We start from the raw sequence: 23,793 nt of genomic DNA, 5'->3' as shown, positions 1-23,793 counted from the left end.
TTCTGCAACTTTTTGTGTGGATTATCGTTATTTAAGTAAGAAATTAGATGTAGAAATTTAATCTAAATTGAGAGAGCCTTATGCAGGAAAAAAGTAAAATTCATCAAGGTAAAGACTTACATATGACTTCAGCATAAACTACTTTAAACACCCCAAGGTAAAGACTTATATATGACGTCTCACAAGCTCCTTTTCTTTTTAATGAAAAACATTTTTCCTATACTTGGGAACTTTTTTCAATTCTTATAATGCAAGTTCATGAGTTAGTATTTGCTTCTAGCTTCCAATAAAAGAATATCGCAATTGTTTCATGACTTTCCAAAAATGGTTCGGAAGTTAATTTTTTACAAGATGAATCATTAATATTGAAATGAAATGGGATGAATAGAGGAGAATGGATGTAGAGGACTCGTATAATCAACCCGAAATATTTTAGATTGGGGCATTGTTGATACTATTAGTCTTCATATATCTATTATGATTCTTTATGATAAAAAATCTCTTTTGGAATTGGACTATCCTGTTCTTAGTTTAGTCTTTTTTACTGTCACCCGTATAATCACTTTGAGAAAGGAGTATGAAAAGGCTATATAGTGCTGCAACTTATTCTTAAATCATTTCTGAGTTGTAGATTGAGAAAGATGCTGACTTGCAGAAATCTACAATAGATGATTTTGGAAAAAAAGTTACAAGCTATTTGTCTTAAGGAGATGATATCTAATTAGTGCAAGCAACTCATATAGTGCTTTGAATCAAGATTCTTCAGCATATACTCAATTTATGTGATGCATTTTCTTTTTTAGTTTGTCCAAAAAGAATGATACATTTCTATATCTAGAAATAATTTAATTTAAAACTTTTCCTTTTACCCTTAATGAGAAAATTTACAGCTACAGAAATATCCATGACTTGTTTTGGACCACAAGTTTCAAAAGTCTTATTTTTTTTCTTAAACTCCGTATCAAGTCAACTATATCACATCAATTAGGACGGAGGGAGTTATTTTCAATAAAAACAAACTTTGTACATTGAGAAACAAATTATCTTAATTATTTAGTATACGGATCTTAATACAACTAATTAAGATTCACATTTGTATTTTGATTCAAATGGATTAATTTTAAGGGAAAAGGGTCAAAAATACCCCCTCTACTTTGGAAAAAGGGCTAAAAATATCTTCCGAACTTGTTTTGGGTCAAAAATACCCCTCTCATCCTTAAAGTTTTCAAATATACCCCTGTCCTTAGGGAAATTATCCCCCCAAATAATCCGAAATCATTTTTTAAAACCGCCCCATCATTTAAACCTGACCCAACTAAATAATAACGCATAAGATCCCCTTATTCCCCCAATTCCCTCAAGCTTCAAACCTACGTATTGGGGGAATAAGGGAGTCTTATGGGTTATTATTTAGTTAGGTCAGGTTTAAATGATGGAGCGGATTTAAAAAATTATTTTGGATTATTTTGGGGGATAATTTTCATCAAGACAGGGGTATATTTGAAAACTTTAAGAATGGGAGGGGTATTTTTGACCTAAAATAAGTTCGGAGGATATTTTTAGCCCTTTTTCCAAAGTAGAGAGGTATTTTTGACCCTTTTCCCCAATTTTAATATGCATCTTAATATTTAGATGTGTATTCTGATTCTAACGTCTTATTAATCTTAATAAAAGCAAATGAGGCATAAGACCTCGATACTTTGTTATATATCTCAATCATTCAGATTATTTCGATCCTTGTTACAAAAAAAAAAAAAAAAAAAAAAAAAAAAAAAAAAACACTTTATAATATAGATTTGAATAATTGAATATTTCTATTTTCTATACAGAAATGGCAGTTGATAGGACGAACAAGGGCATTTTGGGAATTTCAATTAATTTTAAATTGTACCTCTTGCATCCTGTATACTTTGTAAAATTGAATCGTATCCCTTACAAGTCTAAAAGTAGCAACACGTGTCATCAGCAGCTCTCCATCAGTTCATGTAGACTATTTTTCCAAAGAGAATTGGGGGTTGTTATCGTAACTACACCGTATGTCTTCAACATGGAAAAATTTGTTCTTCTTGTTCATATATTTCCAGGTGTAAAGCAATTTTCTCTTTCTCTCATTATCCTCTAGCTATATGATCCTGTTTTTGCTCCAGCTGCATTTGGCCTTGCTCTGAATCAAATTTCATTTAATGATTTAAATTCTTCAGTATACACCTGAAATTATGTCTGCATGTGTGCTTTATTTTTATTTTTAGTTTAGTGCGGTTATTTGTTCAAACGCTTCATGGAATTTTTTAGCTGTGGTTCACAAACTGCAATAACACTGAATTGCAATCTGCAAGAATAATCTAATGAAAATGGAAGAAATTTGTTGTAGCCAAGCTGCTGGATGATATGCCCAAAAACAACTAAATAATTTTCTAGATTTTTAGCTAAAATAAATGTTATGTTTTCCTTCCATTTTTTTTATTTTTTTTTATTTTGAATGAAAACCACCAAACCAAGTTTGGCAGTGTTTTATTAAAATAGAAGGTTTTCTGTACAAGAAAGGAAAAAAGAAAAATAAATAAACAAAGATCCTAAAAAATAGAAATGAAATGTAAACTACATCCAAAGACTATATAGAAGTTTGTCTACTGCAGATCCTCTGGCCTTGACTTGACACCATCTCAAACACCTACAAGCTCTCACCGGGTGCTATGGTTCAAAGTCAAACTGAATGCATATTCAGGCTTCCAGGATGGAGTAGAATTCTTCCATTTTTCTTCAGATGCAGTTGCTATCTCGTTGGCTTTATGTTGCATTTTGTTTGCCATTGTCTCTAGTTTCCTGAATGAACAGATCTTTAGAAGTATTACAAAAGAATGAGCATTAGCAATTACAAAAGAATGAGCATCATGCTAATGCCACTCTTGTAATCCTGCCAAAGACACTTTCATACAAGTACATGTTGTTACTCATGGCATGTTGAAATGTAGCCTTGTTGTTGCTACTGATCTCCAAAGTTGCTGTTAATCTCCACAGATGTGATGGTCCTTAGCTTTCCTGATTCTCATGTATGGTATATGTGACTTCTCTGTGTTGAGAATTTGCCTTGCTTTCACAGGAAGTGAAGTGAAACTATGAAAATGGTGATCACCTGCAAAATCAAAAGCATAGTTAGTTAAAAAATCAGCCAGGCCATTTCCTTCTCTCAGAACATGCTCCACCCTCACTTCCTTATCCCTCCTCAGTCTTGAAATATCATTTATGATCATTGATATACTCCATGGAGCCTCCCACTGTCCAGTTAAGATCATCTTCATAGTCATAGAATCTGTTTCCATCACCACTGGTAACAAACTGTGTGTAACACAATACTTAAGACCCTCATGTAGTGCCATTGCTTCAGCCACCAAATTTGAGCCATCTGATATTCTTCTTGCTGCTGCAAATTGAAATCACTCGCTGCATTTCTAACACAAAAGGCCACGAGCTTGGTCCGGGGATTCCCCAGACAGCTTCATCAGAATTAAATTTCAACCACCCTGGCATAGGAAACTCCCATTTCACTATCTTGCTCACAATTCTTGGCATGTATGCTTCAAAAACTTGTAGGATTTGAGGTATGCATCTTGGTAAGCTATGCTGCCATGGAAACCTCAGTCTACACATTTGATATATGATCATGTTGATCTCATAAATCACTTTGTTGATGGACATCTTCCCTCCATGTAGAACTGTATTCCTCCACCTCCATATCTGCCACATGGTAACTATTGGAATAGCTTTAAATATAGCTACGAACTTTGAGGGGCAATCGCATTCCACCGCACTCCGAAGAACACCTTGACTTGTTGAAACTCAGTGTTGTGATGCCTACAACAGCTTTAACATATGTCCAAACTTTTGTAGCAACATTTCCCGTAACAAACAAGTGATCCACAACATATTGCCTATGATCACAAAGAATAACATCTTGCTTCGATCCATCCCAATCCTTCTTACTACCTCTCCAATAGGTATTTTAAACTTCCACAACCGAGAAGAAGGATATCTTAAAAGGTACACCTGACATCCACATGTTCTTAAAGACATCTGACTTGACTGCTTTTCTCCTCAGAAGTTCCCATGCAGTACCTACTGTGAATTTTCCTGGAGCTGTCATCATCCATCTTGGCATATCCCACTCTTCTTTTGGTTAATGAAAGTGCAATTCCTCTAATATATGATCCACCATATCCATGGGGAATAATTGTTGCAGTCTTCCTATGTTCTAACCATCCTGCAGCATAAGTTTTTTTACATCTTGAACACCCTCATCTATCACAAAATCATCAGAAATAATGTGATATAGAGCCCCTCGCTTTGTCCAGTTGTCAAACCATACATTTGCAGTTTCACTCCTTGGTTCCCACCATATTTCATGTTCTATATTATCTCTAGCCTCTATCATTGCCTTCTATACTTGAGAACCTCCCTTCCACTGCACATTCCGAGGAGTGTGCCTTTTATAGTATTTGATCCACATGTAATTTGCCCATAGAGTATTTGTTGTCCGAATTTCCATCAAAGTTTTGCACATAAGGCTTTAGATACATCAAATAATGATCTAAAGCCCACTCTTCCTTCCTCTTTTGGCATACACAAGTTCAACCATGATGACCAATGTCTTCTTCTGCCTTCCTCACTATTATTCCAGAAGAACCTTGCAAATATTTTGTGCAGATCATTGATAACACATTTTGGAGGTTTGATAGCTGACAACAGATGTATTGGCATGCTCATTAGAACATTAGCGATCAAAACAGCTTTTCCTCCAAATGATACAAATCTTCCTTTCCAAGTCTGCAGCCTATTCTTGACTTTCTTGGTCAGATCATTGTAATCAGCTTTCCTCTTCCTTGAATGTGTGACAAGACAACCCAAATATGTAAAAGGAAAAGTGCCTCTTGAAGAAACAGTAATGTTCTCCACTTGTTGTATCAACACATTAGACAATTTACTGTATACATATAAGGAACTCTTGCCTTTGTTGATAAGCTGGCCTGATACCTGCTCATAGTCATGTAATACCTCCATAATAAGCTCCAAAGACCTAGAATCAGTAGATGAAAAAGTATTGTGTCATCTGCATATGCCAGATGATTCATACTTGCACTCCATTTGGGCATTCCATAGCTTCTAAAATCATTGTTCTCAAATAAAGAGTTCAAAGCTATAGATAAAACTTCAGCAGATAAGATGAACATAACAGGAGAGAGTGGATCTCCTTGTTTTACACCCCTGGTGGAGTGGAAAAAACCAGAAGCTTGGCCATTAAGGAGTATGGAATACCAGTTATTTGATATCAACCTCCAAACCATATCTATGAACACTTTTGCAAATCCCATCTTCCTTAAAACTCTGATCAAGTAACTCCATGATACTCTATCATATGCTTTGGCCATGTCAAGCTTAAGCACTACATTAGCTGGTTTTCCCCTTAGTCTAATCTCAGTCACAACTTCTTGAGTTAGAAGGACATTTTCAATGATACATCTACCCTTAACAAAGCTAGACTGGTTAGGAGATATCAGAGAAGGTAAAAGGCCTTCCAACTTGTCCTGAACCACTCTAGAAATAACCTTGTTGATGAAGTTACTGAGGCTGATTGGTCTCATATCAGCAAAAGTCTCAATGTTATTCTTCTTTGGTAATAGTGCCAGTTGGTATGTGTTATTGACTTAGGAAGAGTTTGCCCATCAAAGAAAGCTTTCACAACATTGTATACGTCAGTACCTACAATGTGCCAACACACCTAATAAAATATACCAATCATACCATCTGGACCACCAAAGACTATCTGCAGATAATTCAAACACAGCCTTCTTCACCTCCTCCAAATTTGGCATGCTTACCAGTTGATTGTTAGTATCCTGATCAACCATACTAAGAACATGTTGTAGCAAATCAAAGTTAATGGATCAACCTCTTGAGAGAACTGCTGCTAATAAAATCTACAAGTTTCTTCTGCCAAAAGTGAATCCCCTTCTATCCATATGCCTTGCTGATTTTGAATTCTTTTGATCTGCAATCTCTTTCTCCTGCCATTCACAATACTGTGAAAATACCTTGTATTCCTGTCTCCTTCAGCAAAACTTGTCATATGGGACTTTTGTCTCCAAAATTCTTCTTCATACTGAACATACTTCTTCAATTATGCTTGTTCTTGCTGTAGCACCATCCTGTTCATAGGAGAAGGATCCTCTTCAAATAATTGTTCTTTAATTCTCACCACTCTTTGCCTTATCGTTAACCGCTTGAAAATATCACCAAAAGTTGCCTTGCTCCATGCAGATAATGCAGTTTTCACATTCTTCAACTTTAACTTAAAGTTGATAAACTCACCACCTTCAAAATCTGTGCTCCATGCTAGATTAACCACCTCTAAGAATGATTCATGTTCTGTCCAAAATTTCAGAAATCTGAAAGGCTTCCTTATGTGATGTGAGATTTCACCACAAGTAAGTAATAAAGGGGCATGGTCAGAGCCAATTCTGAATAAATGTTCTACTTCCATATGTGCAAACCAATCCTGTAGTTTGGAGTTTGCAATCATTCTATCCAATCTGTTGAAAATGCAGTCACTACCTGCCCTCTCATTCCACCAAGTAAACATTTTGCAATCATTCTATCCAATCTCTTGAAAATGCAATCACTACCTGCCCTTCCATTCCACCAAGTAAAACGTACTCCCATATAATTGATGTCAAACAGCTCACATGAGTTAATGCAAAATGCAAAATCTTCATATTCATCTGGAAAAATAGGCAAACCACCAATCTTCTCATCTTCATTCATAATGACATTGAAGTCACCCCCTACCAACCAAGGCAAGTCCATGTGATCAGCCAAACTATACAGACTATCCCATAAACTGATTTTTTCCAGATGATCACACTTTGCATATACCATTGTTACCTCCAGTGACTTATTCCACTCTTGGAACAACAGCTTTACAGTTATTTGTTGTTCTAGATCCTGTATGATCTCCACATCCACATTATCATTCACAAAGAACCATATTTTACCATTGTAGTTGTAGTGGGCATATCTTATGCCTAGCCTCCTTCTAAATCTCTGAATATGCTAAAGTGTTGAAAAGGCTCCATTAAAGCTATAATGGAAAATTTATGATGTCCGTGCAAAGATTTGGACCGTGTGAAAAGCTTGTGTGTGTTCACGGACCTGATATTCCAAAAGAGTGTTTTCATCATCATTTAAAAATAGGCTTACAACCTCTCTTTGGTACTGCTCTTATAGGAATAGTATCTGTAATTACTTGTTTCTTTCCCTTCTTGGTGCCTTTTTGTCTAGATCTTAGAGAGATGCCAGCTTCTTTTACCACATTACTAAGAACCTGCTCCATTGAAGCCTCTTTTTCACTTTCTTTGAATTTGTTTTTGCCCTCATCATGTTCCACCTCAGCTCCCATATTAATATTATGAGAGATCACATCATGCAATTCCTTCAAAGGAGATTGTTTTCTTTGGTTGACCAGTTGCTGCACATTGTCCTTTTCCACTTGTATAACTGCCAACTCCTTCATCACCTCCCTCTCAGGAGGAAATGAACCAATGCCATTGTCATTAATTGAGATGCTCAAATTTCCATCATTCATATTATTATCAGGAGACAAATCAACTTCCTGGACTTGAGCCTGAGACAAAGGTGGAATACTTAATATCTAATGTTTTTGACTATCTGCAACCACCAACTCCCCCTGGCATTTGCAAACCTGTCAGCACCCTCGATGCATTTCTTCCTCACATGAGTCTAAATCATGCAAATATGTGTACCATCACTATCTTGAACCTTTTCTTCAGCCAGAATGTGTTCCATCATAAATTCTGAGGCATGTTCCTTCTTAGAAAAAACATAACCTATAAATTTCTCACATACATTTTCTTTTATGAGGTCCTGATACCTTTCACCTCTGTCCTCTAAATCTTTGTCAGTATCATCTACCTCCACAGCAATGACACCCTCATCAACCCTTTCTCCCACACTTTTATGCCCATCTTTTGTTGCCTAAACTGATTGTTCAGCCTTTGGATCCATTTTTCTTTCTGTATCTTTGATGTTATCTTCTCCATCATTGACTGCCACTTAAGATTCCAAACTCCGATCATGCTCCTCCATTCCTTTCTTATCAAATAGTTGAGTAGCTTCTTCCTTGTCATTTTCTACCTCCTTGACTAACACATAAGTGTCATCTGTACCCTTATCCTCTACATTATTGTTGACTTTTTCTTCTGTGATTTTCTCTAGCACATCAAAATTGTTATGTCTTGAAACTCCACTTTCAGGTGCAAGAACACTCTTGTTCCTAGCATCAGCAGCATCCTTACTTATCTTTTTCCTTTTGTCATTGATTCCAGGATAAGTAACCACTTTCCCACTTGATAGAACCTTAGGCACATATGTCTGCACAGGATATCTCCATCCATGATGTCTCCTCCTTCTTCCTAGTGTAGAGGTTGTAGCCACATTTGACACATCCTCCTTCTCATGCTCCTTCTCCCCTTCCTTTGCATCCTCTTTTGTGTCTGCCACCAATTCAGGATGCAATACACGACAGTCCTAATTTTCATGGCCTTGCAACATGCATTATGTGCAATACTTTGGTAAATGATCATACTGAATTCTCACTTTTACCACCCTAATCTCCTTAGTCTTCTGTCACACCCCAACTTTCGATAGGACATGATGGGCACCCGACCCTTACTTAAGGCCGAGCGAACCCGCTGATTCTCGTGATACTCATAATCATACTGGGCCCTTAAATCATGACATGAGTGCATAACGTAAGCTTTAAAAAAAAACATGCCTTTCGTCTTTCCCATATCAAGGAAAATTTGTATACATATGAAACTTGTAACATAATGCATAATGACACATCGTACGATTTGAGCCGCTTACAAGATCGACACGTACTATACGTGACTCTGTCTGCAAAGTCTCTAACATAAATCAAGATGCCATAACATAGATACTCTGACTCGGCGAAGACTCGGAAGAAATGGAGCTCGCCAATCCAGCTGGAACATCTTCTACTAATATCCTCGACTCATTCGTATACACCTGCGTGGCATGAAACGTAGCCCCCCAAAGAAAGGGGGTCAGATGAATATGTACTGAGCATGTAAAGCATGGAATACAGTAAACAGAATCGTACTAAAGTAAGGAGTATAGAAAGTTAGCTCAGTAACCAGAAAACCACAAGGCTTACCTTTGAAACATGAATCATGCATGTCAATATCATATCCAACTCATTATGGGACTTAGAAACATAAGTGAGTAATCATCTTGTACATATGCATATATAACGTGTCCCGGCCCTCTAGTGAGGGACTCGGTAAATAAAATCATCATAAACATATACATATACATATACATATAATGTCTCCCGGCCCTCTAGTGAGGGACTCGGTGAATAGAATCATCATATGCCATCCTAGCCGCCATCCCCACATCATCATATCATCATGTCATCATATCATCATATACATATACATATAACGTGTCCCGTCCCTCTAGTAAAGGACTCGGTGAATAATGCAGTGGAGTTGTGCACGAATTCGTGTCCTGGCCCGGGACTCAGTAAAAGAAGTAATAACAGCTCGCACGAGCGGAGTAGTGAGAAACCATATGCACATAAATCATCTTTTAAGACTCGATAGATAAGAAGACAAATCAACGCTCAAGTATCAAACGATAGTCATGTTAAATCCGTTCTAAATGCCATTAGGACCATGTTAAAGAGAGTCTTAGAGTTCGTAGACATGTATCAAGCCAATCCGAGCCCGCCCATGAAAGTTACGGACATTAATCATTATAGAATCCTCTACGTACGTATCAAAGCAGTCCGAGCCCATTTATGAAAGTTAGGGACATATTCATTATAGAACCCTTTAGGAACAGGATCTCTTTATGCACCATGTACTATCCAATCATACAAAGACTCGAGGGCAAAAGCCCAACTACATTAAGAATGCGAATATCAAGAAGTGAATAAGAATCGTAGACATGCTCGGAACTTAAGAATGGAGTTACCCCAAGGCTCGTATCATAACATATCTTACTTACATCTAAGACATGCCAAAAGAAAGAAAGGATAAGCTTTACATACCTGTTCCACCTCTTATTAGCTACGCTTATTCGTACAATCTCGTAAGCCTACACTTAAAAGGATTCACACTAACGTTAGACTCTTTATTGCACACTTGTTCCGAATTTCAAATCAAACTACTCTATATTCTGCCGAAAATCGGGCAGCATCTCCCCTGTTTATATGCCTAGCCCAAAATTATAATTCAGCAACCAATCAAAAACAACAATAATACCAATATCAACAACACTATTATTCATACCAACATATTTCATAAACATCCCACACGACGTTTTTCAACATACAACAACAATATGCACTTTCTTCCATCCCAATCAAGGAGTATAATCTCATCAACACGCCAACAATGTTAGATACCATTTTTTTATGCATAAATCAGTCCATCCACATGGTCACAATACGTTCAAAACAGCCCATAAACACAACAACTACAATACAACACTCTATGACCTTTTCTCCATAACTAGTTTCATTTTTAAGGCTTGCTAGACCTTCAAATAAACTCAACATAAAAGATGGGATAAATAAAATACCTTATACTTGAAAAAAACTCAGCCACATCAACCTTTTCCAACACCAAGCTTAAGTAGAAGCAAGAACAATCACCTTTCACGGACTAGTTTGGCGTAATCTTGTCAAATTCTTGATTTATCGGACTATAATGCTTGGGGAGGTGTAGAGAATTTTCTAGGACCCTTTGGAATTTTATTATGCTGAAAAAATGGGGTTGATGGGGGTATTTATACCCCTCCTAGGTCGGTTTCACCGACTTTCTCAAGTGGGGCCCGCGGAGCCATTTGGCAACTTAGGGTCTTGCTCTTAAAATGGCCATAACTCTTGATTCCGACATCGTGTGAGGGCCCATGACCTATGGTTGGAAAGCTCTTTCAATTATCTACAACTTTTATTCTTAGTATTTTTTCCAAATGCCAAACTTATAATGCCGTTTTTGCCCCTCCAAGTCAACTCATCCGAAAACGTTTCCTTGAATCGTCCTTTTGGAGGGCTTATGTCCATATTTGGCTTATGGGTCCTTCTTAGGACTTGCTCAACTTTCCATGTACTACTTGTATCACTTATTATATATCCTTTATAAAATTCTGACATGTGGGCCCCACCTTAACTCATGGTTTCGAGGGCTATCATCGAGTGATCATGTTAACCGATTTACTCCATACACTCTCCAAATGTCATATATATGTTCTTATGCTCAGATAACATAATCTTCATCCATAATCCTTATGTAACTCTGCTCTCCCCTGATCTCATACTAAGCCGTCCACAGTCTTGATAACGCGAAATTTTCCAAGGTGTAACATCTTCTCATCTTCAATTTCCATCATAACAAACTTAGGAAGATTAGATAACAAATCTAGTTGAACCTTAACCCTTGTGCGGCTAGGTCTAGTTTTGTTTATAGTGGCCATGTCAAGTAATAAGGGTTTTCCAACTACAGATGCCAAAGTAAACAATGATTCTTTGACAAAATACGTGGGAAGCAGGTTTGGAAATGAAATCCAAGCCATGGCTATTGACGTTTCTTCCTCAACCTTAAAATTAGAGTCATAAATTAAGGGCCTCATTTGATACACAAAACCATCCTTGGATTTCAGCCAAAAAGCACTCTTTGAAGACATAGTAATGGAATCCTCCATTAGAGAACATCTTATCAATAAGTCTCTATCTCTCACGAAATCAATATCACACTTTCCATTCACACCACACTGTTGAGGAATAATAGTTCTTAATTCTTCTAACTCCGGCCATCCATAAGAAAACTTACCAACAATGACATGTTGTAGGTTTTCAATGTAACACCTCGTGCATTCGGGCTAAGATTTGACTCATAAGACGGGGGTATAATGAACCCAATTTGAGTAGTGTATAAATGGTTTTGAAACCCAATCAAGACATGAGAAGAGACCTTGAGCAAAGGAAAGTCGGAAGCTACCCTACGGAGCGTGTTTTCAAGTGAGTTTGCACCATGTCTCAATTAAACTGAGTATATGGAAACATCTCGAAGGAATTTGGGAAAATTTCCTTCTTGAAAGTTGTAGATCTTTGAAATACCTTTCCGACGGTATATTATGGAGGTCAAACAGACATCTGTACAAAATGTTATGCCCATTTTACTAAAATAGTATTCTGCCGATTTACGGCGGAATCTACGGGCCGTGAAAATTATACGGGCCGTAGATTTAGGCCGTAAAATTGGCCCAGAAAGCCCAAATCACTGTGATTGATTTACGGTGGGATATACGGTCCGTAAAACTTTTATGGGCTGTAAAATAGGGCGTAAAATGGGTCCGACAGCAATTTTAAAACTTCGTTTTAAGGCTTTTTCACTTCATTCTTCACACCCCCAAGCCCTAGAATGACCTTCTATTCTCTCCCATCATCAAGAACACTAAGGCAAGCCTATTTTACTCATTCCAAGTCAATTCTAATATATATCCTTGTAATCTAAATAAGAATCATCATTCCTAACCTAGGGTTTTCAAGAAAACTCATCTCAAGGTTCAAGATTCAAGATTTTGGAAATCTTCTTCAAAGTTAAAGTCTTTAATTCAAGTTTGGAGCATTACCAGATATGTAGAGTTACTATCTACGTGTGAGAACATCATTGTTCTTCCCCACGCCTCATAATCCATAAATTATGATTCTCTACTAAAACTAGGGTTTCTATACCATGCTCATGATAACCTTAGGTCCATGTCCATGATTATATTATGTATGAATTATTATAATTCCATCATTGAGTTCTTAATATTTCTTTATGATTATTGAGAATCCATCCGTAATCAATGAAAACCCATATCTTGTATTCCATGGGTTCTTGCATGCATGTTTTTAAATAAAAATGCTTATTTCATGAATATCCTACATGTCTACAAGTTTTCATGCAATTGTATTATATAACTATCTTCATACCATGACTCAAGATACATACATGCTAAATAAAAGTTATTTCATGAAACCATGTTTACAGGTTATTTCATGAAACCATGTTGACAAGTTATTTCATGAAATCATGATTACAAGACAAGTACAAGTTAATTCACGAAAATCATGGGCTTCTTAGCCAATTATATCATGTTCATATTTTTGGGAGTTGCGCGAATTATCGAGAAGGCTCAGATAGCCAGAAACTACGTAGCCACCGTAGGACTAGGATCGCTCCGTCCAGTTAGGACGATTTCCTTAATTTGACACTGAATGTATCCATCAGGCACGTTACCACCTTATACCCTGGCAAGGTATGGGGGCTCTGCTGGTCCGGCGAGGTACCAGACTCCACGTATCCACGTGGTGATATCATGTTGTCGGTTTATGAAATGCTCTCCCTACTTATCATGTTTTACTTATGTTATATATATATATATATATATATATATATATATATATATATATATATATATATATATATATATATGCCCGTACTCGTGCTCATTTCGTGTCCGGGTTTTCGATTTCGGTTCTTATCATGTTATTCCATGTCCCATGTTATTTCTTTCGGTTGCTTTACATACCAATACATTCAATGTGCTTTGACGTCCCCTTTTATTGCCGGGGAGCTGCATTTCATGATGCGGTACGGATTTACAGGACGACGCCTCTGCTCATTAGGATCTGCACGTACCACTTATTGGTGAGCCCCATCTCATTCGGGGTTTAGGCATTGTCTTTCTTTATTTAGTTTTGCATTTAAAGGTATGCTGGGGGCCTTGTCCCAGCAAGTATGTTACATGTTTCAGACTCATGTTAGAGATTTCATAGACAAGACAAGTGTCATGTTAGACTTCCAGAGTTGGTTAGCCGGTTTGGGTCATTTATGATATTGCCCGCATTCATGACTTAATCAAGTACTTATGTTTAATATTATGACTTACTATGTTTTATAAAAGCTCATCATGCACTTCACGTTATATTTTTGCTCATGTATGCCTCATCATGATTCAGCAAGCCATGTGGTTCGCTCGGTCACATGTAGTCAGGCACCGAGTGCCGTGTTACGCCCAGGCCATGGTTCGGGGCGTGACAAAGCTTGGTATCAGAGCCTAGGTTCAAGTGTCTTTAGGGAGTCTATGAAATCGTGTCCAGTGGGGTCGCTTTTATATGTGTGAGGGCCCCATACATATAAATAGTTGACCACCAAGACATTTAGGATTGTCTCACTTCTTTCATATTCTAGATCATGCAGTTAGAGCAGTACTTTTAGGATGCCTTTCTAATTCGTGCGTGTACGTATTTTCAGAAAATGCACCGAAAAAGAAATACACCGAGAAGGCTACGGCCACCGGCCAAGAGGCTACTACGGAAACAACTCGCGAAGAGACCGTTCCGACTCGGACGGCGGCCCAACCACTCCTACGATTACACCTCCAGTGATTCGGATGGGGATGTTAGGAATGCTATCAATATGCTCACACAACTGGTAGCAGCTCAGGCCCAACGTCAGGAATCTGGGTCAAGTTCAGGAGGTAATAGAGAGTCTTCTAAGACTAAGGACTTTCTCAGGATGAATCCCCCAGTCTTTACGGGGACAAAGAAAGATGAGGACCCTCAGGACTATATTGATGCTCTCCAAAAGATCTTCAGGATTATGACAGTTACAGAAACCGAAGCAGCTACTTTTGGAGCTCATCAGCTACAGGGCATTGCTAACACTTGGTATGAATCTTGGGAATTATCCCGAGGTGAGGATGCACCTGATGCTATATGGGATGAATTTACAAGCGCATTTACGACCACTTCATGCCAATAGAAGTCGGAAGGCTAAGGGGAAATTTGAGAGCTTAGCGAATAGCGGAGTCGATTCGGGACTACTATTTGGAATTCGTCACTCTGGCTAAGCATGCTCCACATATGGTACGGGATATGAGGGAAAGAGTGAGGAGGTTTGTTGGAGGACTTGATTCCCATTTGTATAATGAGGCCAATATTGCTGCACAGAATGGGGGAATGACCATCTCTAAGATGGTTGCTTTCGTACAAGGTAATGAGACAAGGCTAAAGGAGGAGGAAGCCTTGCAGAAAGAGAAAGACAAGGAATTCAACAAGAGGGTCAAGTCTATCGGAATGTTCAGCGGGAACGAGAACTAGAAATTCTTTAAGAACGAGTCGGCGGGACTGCTCGAGTCCCGACAAGTGCCTCGCTCCCCCGAGTTCCGTAATGATAAGAAGCGAAATTTCGAGTCATCAAGTTCTTACTCTCGAGGCTGTGTGGGTCAGTCGACTTATACTCATCCGATATACAGCAAGTGTAACAGGAGACACTCAGGTGAGTGTCGTGTGGGTACTGATGCCTGCTTTAGATGTGGTCAGAAGGGCCATTTTCAGAAAGACTGTCCATCAGCCAGACAGGGTACTGGAGGTAACGTGGCGCAGTCCATAAATTCAGCAGCTCCTCGTCACAATCAGGCCCAGCAGGGGCGTGGAACGGCAAGGTTCGGCAATACAGGCGGTGGTCAGAACCGTTTGTATGCATTGACAGGTCGTCAGGATATAGAGGCTAGAGTAGATGTTGTCACAGGTATACTCACAGTTTTCACTTTTGAAGTATATGCCCTTATTGACCCAGGATCCACCTTATCTTATGTAACCCCTTTTGTTGCTAAGAAAGTTTGGTTTGAACCGGAAAAGTTGCATGAACCCTTTGAGGTGTCCACCCGTGGGATCGGTCATAGCTAGGCGTATTTATAGGGGTTGCCCAGTTTTAGTCCATCACCGTAGAACCATAGCTGACTTAGCAGAGTTAGAGATGGTAGACTTTGATGTGATCATGGGTATGGACTGGTTAGCTTCATGTTATGCCACAGTATGTTGTAGAACTAAAGTTGTAAGATTCGAATTTCCTAATGAGCCAGTCATAGAATGGGAGGGTAATTCAGTAGTACCTAGGGGTAGATTTATTTCTTACCTAAAAGCCAGAAAAATGATTTTCAAAGGTTATATCTACCACCTAGTTCGAGTCAAGAATTCAAATGTCCGGACTCCCGACTCTCCGATCCGTCCCAATTGTAAATGAATTTCCGAGGTCTTTCCGAAAATCTTCCGAGTCCCTCCAACGGGGAGATTGAATTTGGAATTGATCTACTTCCCGATACTCAGCCGATATTTATTCCGCTATACAGAATGGCTCAAGCAGAGTTAAAAGAGTTAAAAGCAAAGTTGAAAAATCTTCTTGACAAGGGGTTTATTAGGCCTAGTGTTTCGCCTTGGGGTGCGCCAGTCTTATTTGTCCGAAAGAAGGATGGTTCCTTACGTATGTGTATAGACTACCGTTAGTTGAACAAGGTCACCATTAAGAACAGGTACCCTCTTCCTAGAATAGATGACTTATTTGACCCACTTCAGGGCGCCCAATGTTATTCCAAGATTGACCTCAGATCAGGCTATCATCAGTTAAAGGTTAAGGAAGTTGATATTCCGAAGACCGCTTTCAAAACTCGTTATGGCCATTTTGAATTTCTTATTATGTCATTTGGGTTGACAAATGCCCCAGCTGCTTTTATGGATCTTATGAACAGGGTCTTCAAGCCTTATCTCGACTTATTCGTCATTGTCTTCATTGATGATATTTTGGTGTATTCTCGTAATGAGGGATCATGCGAACATCTCGAATAGTGTTGCAGACTCTTAAAGATCGCGAACTTTTTGCAAAATTCTCAAAGTGTGAGTTTTGGCTTAAGTCAGTGGCATTCTTAGGCCATGTGATCTCAGGAGAAGGTGTTAAAGTTGATTCTCAGAAGATTGATGCGGTAAGGAGTTGGTATAAGGAGTTTCTTGGGTCTGGCAGGCTATTATTGATGTTTCGTTGAAGGATTGTCCTCTATTTCTGCTCCGTTGACTAAGTTGACCCAGAAGAAGGTTAAGTTTCAATGGTCAGATGCTTGTGAGCGAAGCTTTGAAGAGTTGAAGAAGAGATTGACTTCTCGCTCCAGTTTTGACGCTACCGAAAAGGCAAGAAGGGTTCGTGGTTTATTGTGATGCTTCGGGAGTTGGTCTCGGATGTGTCTTAATGAGCATGGTAAGGTTGTAGCTTATGCGTCTCGTCGGCTCAAGGTTCACGAAAAGAATTATCCGACTCATGACCTAGAGTTGGCGGTGGAGTTTTTGCACTTAAGATATGGCGTCATTATTTGTATGGAGTGCATGTTGATATTTTCACGGATCATAAAATCTGCGGTATATCTTCAAGCAAAGGAGAGCTGAATCTTAGGCGGAGAGGAGATGGCTCGAATTGCTTAAGGATTATGATGTGGATATTCTCATCATCCGGGAGGGCGAATGTTGTAGCCGATGCTCTTAGTCAGCGCTCCATGGGGAGTTTAGCCCACGTTGATGCAGATAAGAGAGTTATGACCAAGGAAGTTCACCATTTGGATAGTCTTGGAGTTAGACTTTTAGACGCCGAGGATGGCGGCGTGGTTGTTCAGAATAGAGCCCTTTCCTCATTAGTGGTTGAAGTCAAAGAGAAACAGTTTAATGATCCCTACTTGTTGCAGTTGAAAGAGGGGATTCACAAGCATAAGATGACGGCTTTTGAACAAGGGGGAGATGATGGTACCTTGAGGTACCGAGGCAGATTATGTGTTCCAGATGTAGATGGGCTCAGAGAGAGAATCATGTCAGAAGCTCACAACTCCAGGTATTCCATTCACCCAGTTTCCACTAAGATGTACCATGATCTTAAGGAGATTTATTGGTGGAATTATATGAAGAATAATGTAGAGATTTTGTAGCTAAGTGTCCGAATTGTCAGCAAGTGAAAGCCGAACACTAGAGGCCTGGTGGCTTGGCTCAGAATATTGATATTCCTATCTGGAAATGGGAAATGATAAATATGGACTTTGTATCAGGTCTACCTTGTTCAGCTAGGAGACATGACTCTATTTGGGTGATCGTTGATAGGCTTACTAAGTCGGCGCACTTTTTACCAGTCAAGACCATAGATTCAGCAGAAGATTATGCCAAGCTGTATGTTAATGAAATTGTCAGATTTCATGGGACCTCAGTGTCCATTATTTCAGATCGTGGTGCTCAGTTCATGGCGAACTTAAAAATCCTTTCGAAAAGGATTGGGTACCAAGGTGAACCTCGGCACGACTTTTCATCCGCGGACGGATGGCCGGGCGAGAGCGTACTATTCAGACTCTGGAGGATATGTTGAGAGCATGCGTCTTGGATTTCAAAGGTAATTGGGATGATCACTTGCCTCTCATTGAGTTTTCTTATAATAACAGTTATCATGCTAGTATTGGGATGGCACCATTTGAAGCTCTGTATGGGCGAAGGTGTAGGTCACCAATTGGTTGGTTCGAAGTTGGTGAAGCAGAGTTGTTAGGGCCAGATTTGGTCTATCAGGCGATGGAGAAAGTCAAGTTGATTCAAGAGCGTTTGAAAATGGCTCAGAGTCGCCAGAAGTCTTACACATATGTGAGGCGAAGGGACTTAGAATTTTAAGTTAATGATTGGGTATTCCTTAAATTCTCACCTATGAAGGGTGTTATGAGATTTGGGAAGAAAAGGAAGCTTAGTCCCAGATATATTGGACCTTACAGAATTTCACGAAAGGTCGGTCTAGTAGCTTATGAACTTGAGTTGCCATAAGAGTTAGCTGCTGTTCACCCAGTGTTTCATGTATCTATGTTGAGGAAGTATGTAGGAGACCCGTCGTTAGTTGTTCCTGCTGATACTATAACAGTTAAGGATGGCCTCACCTATGAGGAGATCCCCGTAGCCATTCCTGATCGTCAAGTTTGCAAGTTGAGAACTAAAGAAGTAGCCTCAGTAAAGGTCTTATGGAGGAGCCAGAAAGTTGAAGAGGCTACAGGGGAGGCCGAAGAAGACATGAAATCCAGATATCCCCACTTGTTTGAAGAGAAAGCAGATAGACTTCAAGGTAAATACCTTTAGTATTCATGTCATGTCCCTTATGTATTCATGCCTCACGTTTCACGTTCAATTTCATGTATTCTCTATTCATGTCTCATGTTTTAGCACTCATGTTTTCATGAAACTATGTCATGTCAGTTTTCCATGTTCCATGTCATGTTTCTTCACGTTTATATATTCAAGTTATGTCCCGTACATTCTTAACCATGACCCGTCATTCGAGGACGAATGATCCCAAGAGGAGATATTGTAACACCTCGTGCATTCGGGCTAAGATTTGACTCATAAGACGGGGTATAATGAACCCAATTTGAGTAGTGTATAAATGGTGTTTGAAACCCAATCAAGACATGAGAAGAGTCCTTGAGCAAAGGAAAGTCGGAAGCTACCCTACGGAGCGTGTTTTCAAGTGAGTTTGCACCATGTCTCAATTAAACTGAGTATGCGGAAAAATCTGTAACGAATTTGGGAAAATTTCCTTCTTGAAAGTTGTAGATCTTTGAAATAAATTTCCAACGGTATATTATGAAGGTCAAACAGACATCTGTAAAAAAGGTTATGCCCGTTTTACTAAAACAGTATTATGCCGATTTACGGCGGAATCTACGGGCCGTGAAAATTATACAGGCCGTAGATTTAGGCCGTAAAATTGGCCCAGAAAGCCCAAATCATTGTGATTGATTTACGGTGGGATATACGGTCCGTAAAACTTTTATGGGCCGTAAAATAGGGTATAAAATGGGTCCGACAATGAATTTTAAAACTTCGTTTTAAGGCTTTTTCACTTCATTCTTCATACCCCCAAGCCCTAGAACGACCTTCTATTCTCTCCCATCATCAAGAACACTAAGGTAAGCATATTCTAATCATTCCAAGTCAATTCTAATATATATCCTTGTAATCTAAACAAGAATCATCATTTCTAACCTAGGGTTTTCAAGAAAACCCATCTCAAGGTTCAAGATTCAAGATTTTGGAAATCTTCTTCAAAGTTAAAGTCTTTAATTCAAGTTTGGAGCATTACCGGTATGTAGAGTTACTATCTACGTGTGGGAACATCATTGTTCTTCCCCACGCCTCATAATCCATAAATTATGATTCTCTACCAAAACTAGGGTTTCTATACCATGCTCATGATAACCTTAGGTCCATGTCCATGATTATATTATGTAGGAATTATTATAATTCCATCATTGAGTTCTTAATATTTCTTTATGATTATTGAGAATCCGTCCGTAATCCATGAAAACCCATATCTTCTATTCCATGGGTTCTTGCATGCATGTTTTTAAATAAAAATACTTATTTCATGAATATCCTACATGTCTACAAGTTTTCATGCAATTGTATTATATAACTATCTTCATGCCATGCCTCAAGATACATACATGCTAAATAAAAGTTATTTCATGAAACCATGTTTACAAGTTATTTCATGAAACCATGTTTACATGTTATTTCGTGAAATCATGATTACAAGACAAGTACAAGTTAATTCACGAAAGTCATGGGCTTCTTAGCCAATTATATCATGTTCATGTTTTTGGGAGTTGCACAAATTATCAGAAGGCTCGGATAGCACCGAAACTACGTAGCCACCGTAGGACAAGGATCGCTCCGCCCGATTAGGACGATTTCCTTAATTTGACAATTGAATGGATCCATCGGGCATGTTACCACCTTATACCCCCAGCAAGGTATGGGGGCTGCTCGTCCGGCGAGGTACCGGACTCCACGTATCCACGTGCGATATCATGTTGTCGGTTTATGAATATATATATATATATATATATATATATATATTATATATATATATATATATATATATGTACCCGTATCATGCTCATGCTCATGTTCATGTCCGGGTTTTCGATTTCGGTTCTTATCATGTTATTCCATGTCCCATGTTATTTCTTTCGGTTGCTTTACATACCGAGTACATTCAATGTGCTGACGTCCCTTTTATTGCCGGGGGCACTGCATTTCACGATGCGGTACGGATTCTGACGAGGACGACGCCTGCGCTCGTTAGGATGCACGTACCGAACTTATTAGTGAGCCCCATCTCATTCGGGGTTTAGGCATTATCTTTCTTTATTTAGTTTTGCATCTAAAGTTATGCTGGGGGCCTTGTCCCAGCAAGTATGTTACATGTTTCAGACTCATGTTAGAGGTTTCATAGACAAGACAAGTGTCATGTTAGACTTCCAGAGTTAGTTAGCCGGTTTGGCTCATTTATGATATTGCCCGCATTCATGACTTAATCAAGTACTTATGTTTAATATTATGACTTACTATGTTTTTATAAAAGCTCATCATGCACTTCACGTTATATTTTCGCTCATCTATGCCTCATGATGATTCAGCAAGCCATGTGGTTCGGTCGGTCACATGCAGTCAGGCACCGAGTGTCGTGTTACGCCCAGGCCATGGTTCGGGGAGTGACATTCAATCTGCTCCATTCTAGATACTTCAAATGTTGTCCAACGCACCATAGGGATACCATCAACATATGTTACCTCCTTCATTGGTATTGGATCACAAAAGGAGTTGGACGTGGGAGTTGTTCCATGCACAAGTGTTTGAGCATAGTTTGGAGAAGAAGAAGTGGACGGGAGAGTTGGTTGAATATCGTGGGATTGCGGGTGAGTGAGGGGCGGGTAGTGTATAGTGTTGGTTGTTGGTGGAGGCTGACCACCCGCCGGTGACGGCTGGCCAGCGGCCAAGGTGGCTATAGGTAAAGTAGGGTTTGTTAATTAAGGTTGCATGGGAACGTAGGAGAGAGAAGAGAGCGTAAAAAAACTGTTCAAGCTTTAATCGTGTAAGATATCACAATTATAATCCATTAATAACTCAAGTCATCTTCTCTATTCTTTCCTTCCAATTTGTAGGATCTCTAATGGTGATAACAATGGAAACAACTTAATGTGTGATTAATTTCCAAGGGTATTGTTGGAGAAGGAAAATTTGCGTCAGGCCCGGAAAAAAAGTCGTTTATTCAAGTTGCAATTACTACTTAAGTAGGTTGGTCATTGTCTCTGCTGTGGATGTCATTTTGTAGGTATAGTATGAGAAATGAAGGACTAGCTTGAATGGGCAGAGAAAAGGAGTAAGAATCATCTTTGTATTGTTTCCTGCAGTTTGAATTTCGTTGCAACTACTTAATCAAAAAGAGGTTTGTTGCAGCTAATAAACTATATCCTCCTTCCTTTCAGATCTCGAAATCTTCAGAGAAAGGAAAACACTTAGCTTTTTGGGTCAACTTTAAGGACTCTTTTGTTTATTTGTTATGCTTGGAAAATCTTAGGTTGGTGATTCTTATTTTGTTATGTGCAAGATCTTTAGTTATGGGCAATGCTTGCATATGAATTATGATATAACGAAAAACTGCTAAATGTAGCACTCCAACTATATAAACTACTAATTAAGTTGTTAAATTCTGTCTCCTTCCATTTCAGGCCAATCAAGAATTCATCATTCAGGTCCAACAAGAACTCTTGCAAATGCATTTTCTCAGTTTTTAGATCATTTTGATTTTCAAGGTTTGTATTCTGAATTCTCCTTCAATTTTATGCTGCATTTTCAGTTCCATCTTCACATGAAAATCAGACAATTCCAAGACAACGTAGAAAATTATAAATCTTTGGTAAGTTCATTTTTTATAGCTTATTTAGTATTCACATTCTTCAGATGTTGGTTCTGATTTTGTCTTCCTTGGTTTGAATATATCTTTGGAATTGGAAACTTTGTTCACTTGGTAGAGAGATTTTACAGTTTAACTGTACAATTGAGACCACCAAAATGAACAGAAGTATTAAAGCTACTAATCCTTATTCCCTAAAAATTAGTTGCATTTTTAACAAACGACACATCCCTCTAGACTTTATATCAGCAATCCCATTCCATCCTGTGCATATCTCTAACTCAGCTCCACCATTTCTCACTTTCACCAAGATAACTGGAATGGTTAACAAAATCTAATTTTAGTTAAATACTTAATAAGATAATTAAAAAAAATTATTATGGTATAAATTTCTAGAAAAATATCAATGGAACCGAGTCACTGACACCTATCCGCCCACCACAAGAAGGCCTGTTTTTCTCCATTAGAAAAACCAACCTAAAGTTTACTCTTGACGTTGCTTCTTAGTTCTCAGCCCAACAGCTTTGGAGTGTTGAGGATGAAAATGATGGATCTTATCAAAATAACAAGTTTGAGTTCGAAATTTGGGATTAAATTTAATTCCATTTTTCAATTATATGTGATCCTAAGTAAGTTGAAGTTACTTTTAAGTGGTTAACTCTAACCTAAGTCACGTCGGAGAAAATAAATTTATTTTCTTAGAGATGTTTCATATCTTGCCTTTTTTATGTTTATAGACAATTAATATGTTTTTATATTTGTGATTGAAGATAACACCATCTTTGTACCCGCGTAATATAGGTCGAACTTGACCTTATTCTAAATCCAATGAATACATCTTTTGTTTTATCTCCTTAAAGTACTCTTTTTTGGACTTGATTATGTTGAGTTGAAATAATAGTAATTCGATCCATCGAAACTGTGTAAAGTTTGGGAAAAAGATAGTTGACCTCTGCTTGGATTGCATTGCGAAGCTTGCAGACCACTACACTAGATCTTCAAGGTTTTCTTTTGTGATGATTGTCGGGATTGAATTGATATAGAATCATTCACTACTTTTTATCGGAAAGTCGAAAATATTCGTTGTCAGGTTTTACTTTCTATC

The 23,793-nt window shown here is 38.5% G+C and overlaps 1 protein-coding gene across 1 annotated transcript; it reads left to right on the top strand.

The window, feature by feature from the left end:
- The first annotated feature begins 1,778 nt into the window (after positions 1-1,778).
- LOC132037625 (uncharacterized) lies at positions 1,779-23,772 on the top strand. The gene is made up of 3 exons (XM_059428163.1): positions 1,779-2,084; positions 22,504-22,527; positions 22,632-23,772. Exons 1-3 carry the CDS (start codon positions 1,832-1,834, stop codon positions 22,682-22,684), a joined length of 330 nt encoding a protein of 109 aa, XP_059284146.1. The 5' UTR covers positions 1,779-1,831; the 3' UTR covers positions 22,685-23,772.
- Positions 23,773-23,793: the final 21 nt, after the last annotated feature.

The sequence above is a fragment of the Lycium ferocissimum genome, chromosome 11 (genome assembly GCF_029784015.1).
Source record: "Lycium ferocissimum isolate CSIRO_LF1 chromosome 11, AGI_CSIRO_Lferr_CH_V1, whole genome shotgun sequence".
Classification (NCBI taxonomy): domain Eukaryota; kingdom Viridiplantae; phylum Streptophyta; class Magnoliopsida; order Solanales; family Solanaceae; genus Lycium; species Lycium ferocissimum.
The sequence above is the reverse complement of the archived record's forward strand: the minus strand, read 5'-3'. Positions and strand labels throughout refer to the sequence as shown.

What these genes read in the sequence shown, in the direction of transcription:
- LOC132037625 (XM_059428163.1), top strand. Translation starts at nt 1,832, where the DNA reads ATGGCAGTTGATAGGACGAACAAGGGCATTTTGGGAATTTCAATTAAT. An exon ending in TCTTGTTCATATATTTCCAG is followed by an intron (nt 2,085 to 22,503) that starts GTGTAAAGCAAT and finishes CTTCCATTTCAG; the next exon opens with GCCAATCAAGAATTCATCAT. An exon ending in ATCAAGAATTCATCATTCAG is followed by an intron (nt 22,528 to 22,631) that starts GTCCAACAAGAA and finishes CTGCATTTTCAG; the next exon opens with TTCCATCTTCACATGAAAAT.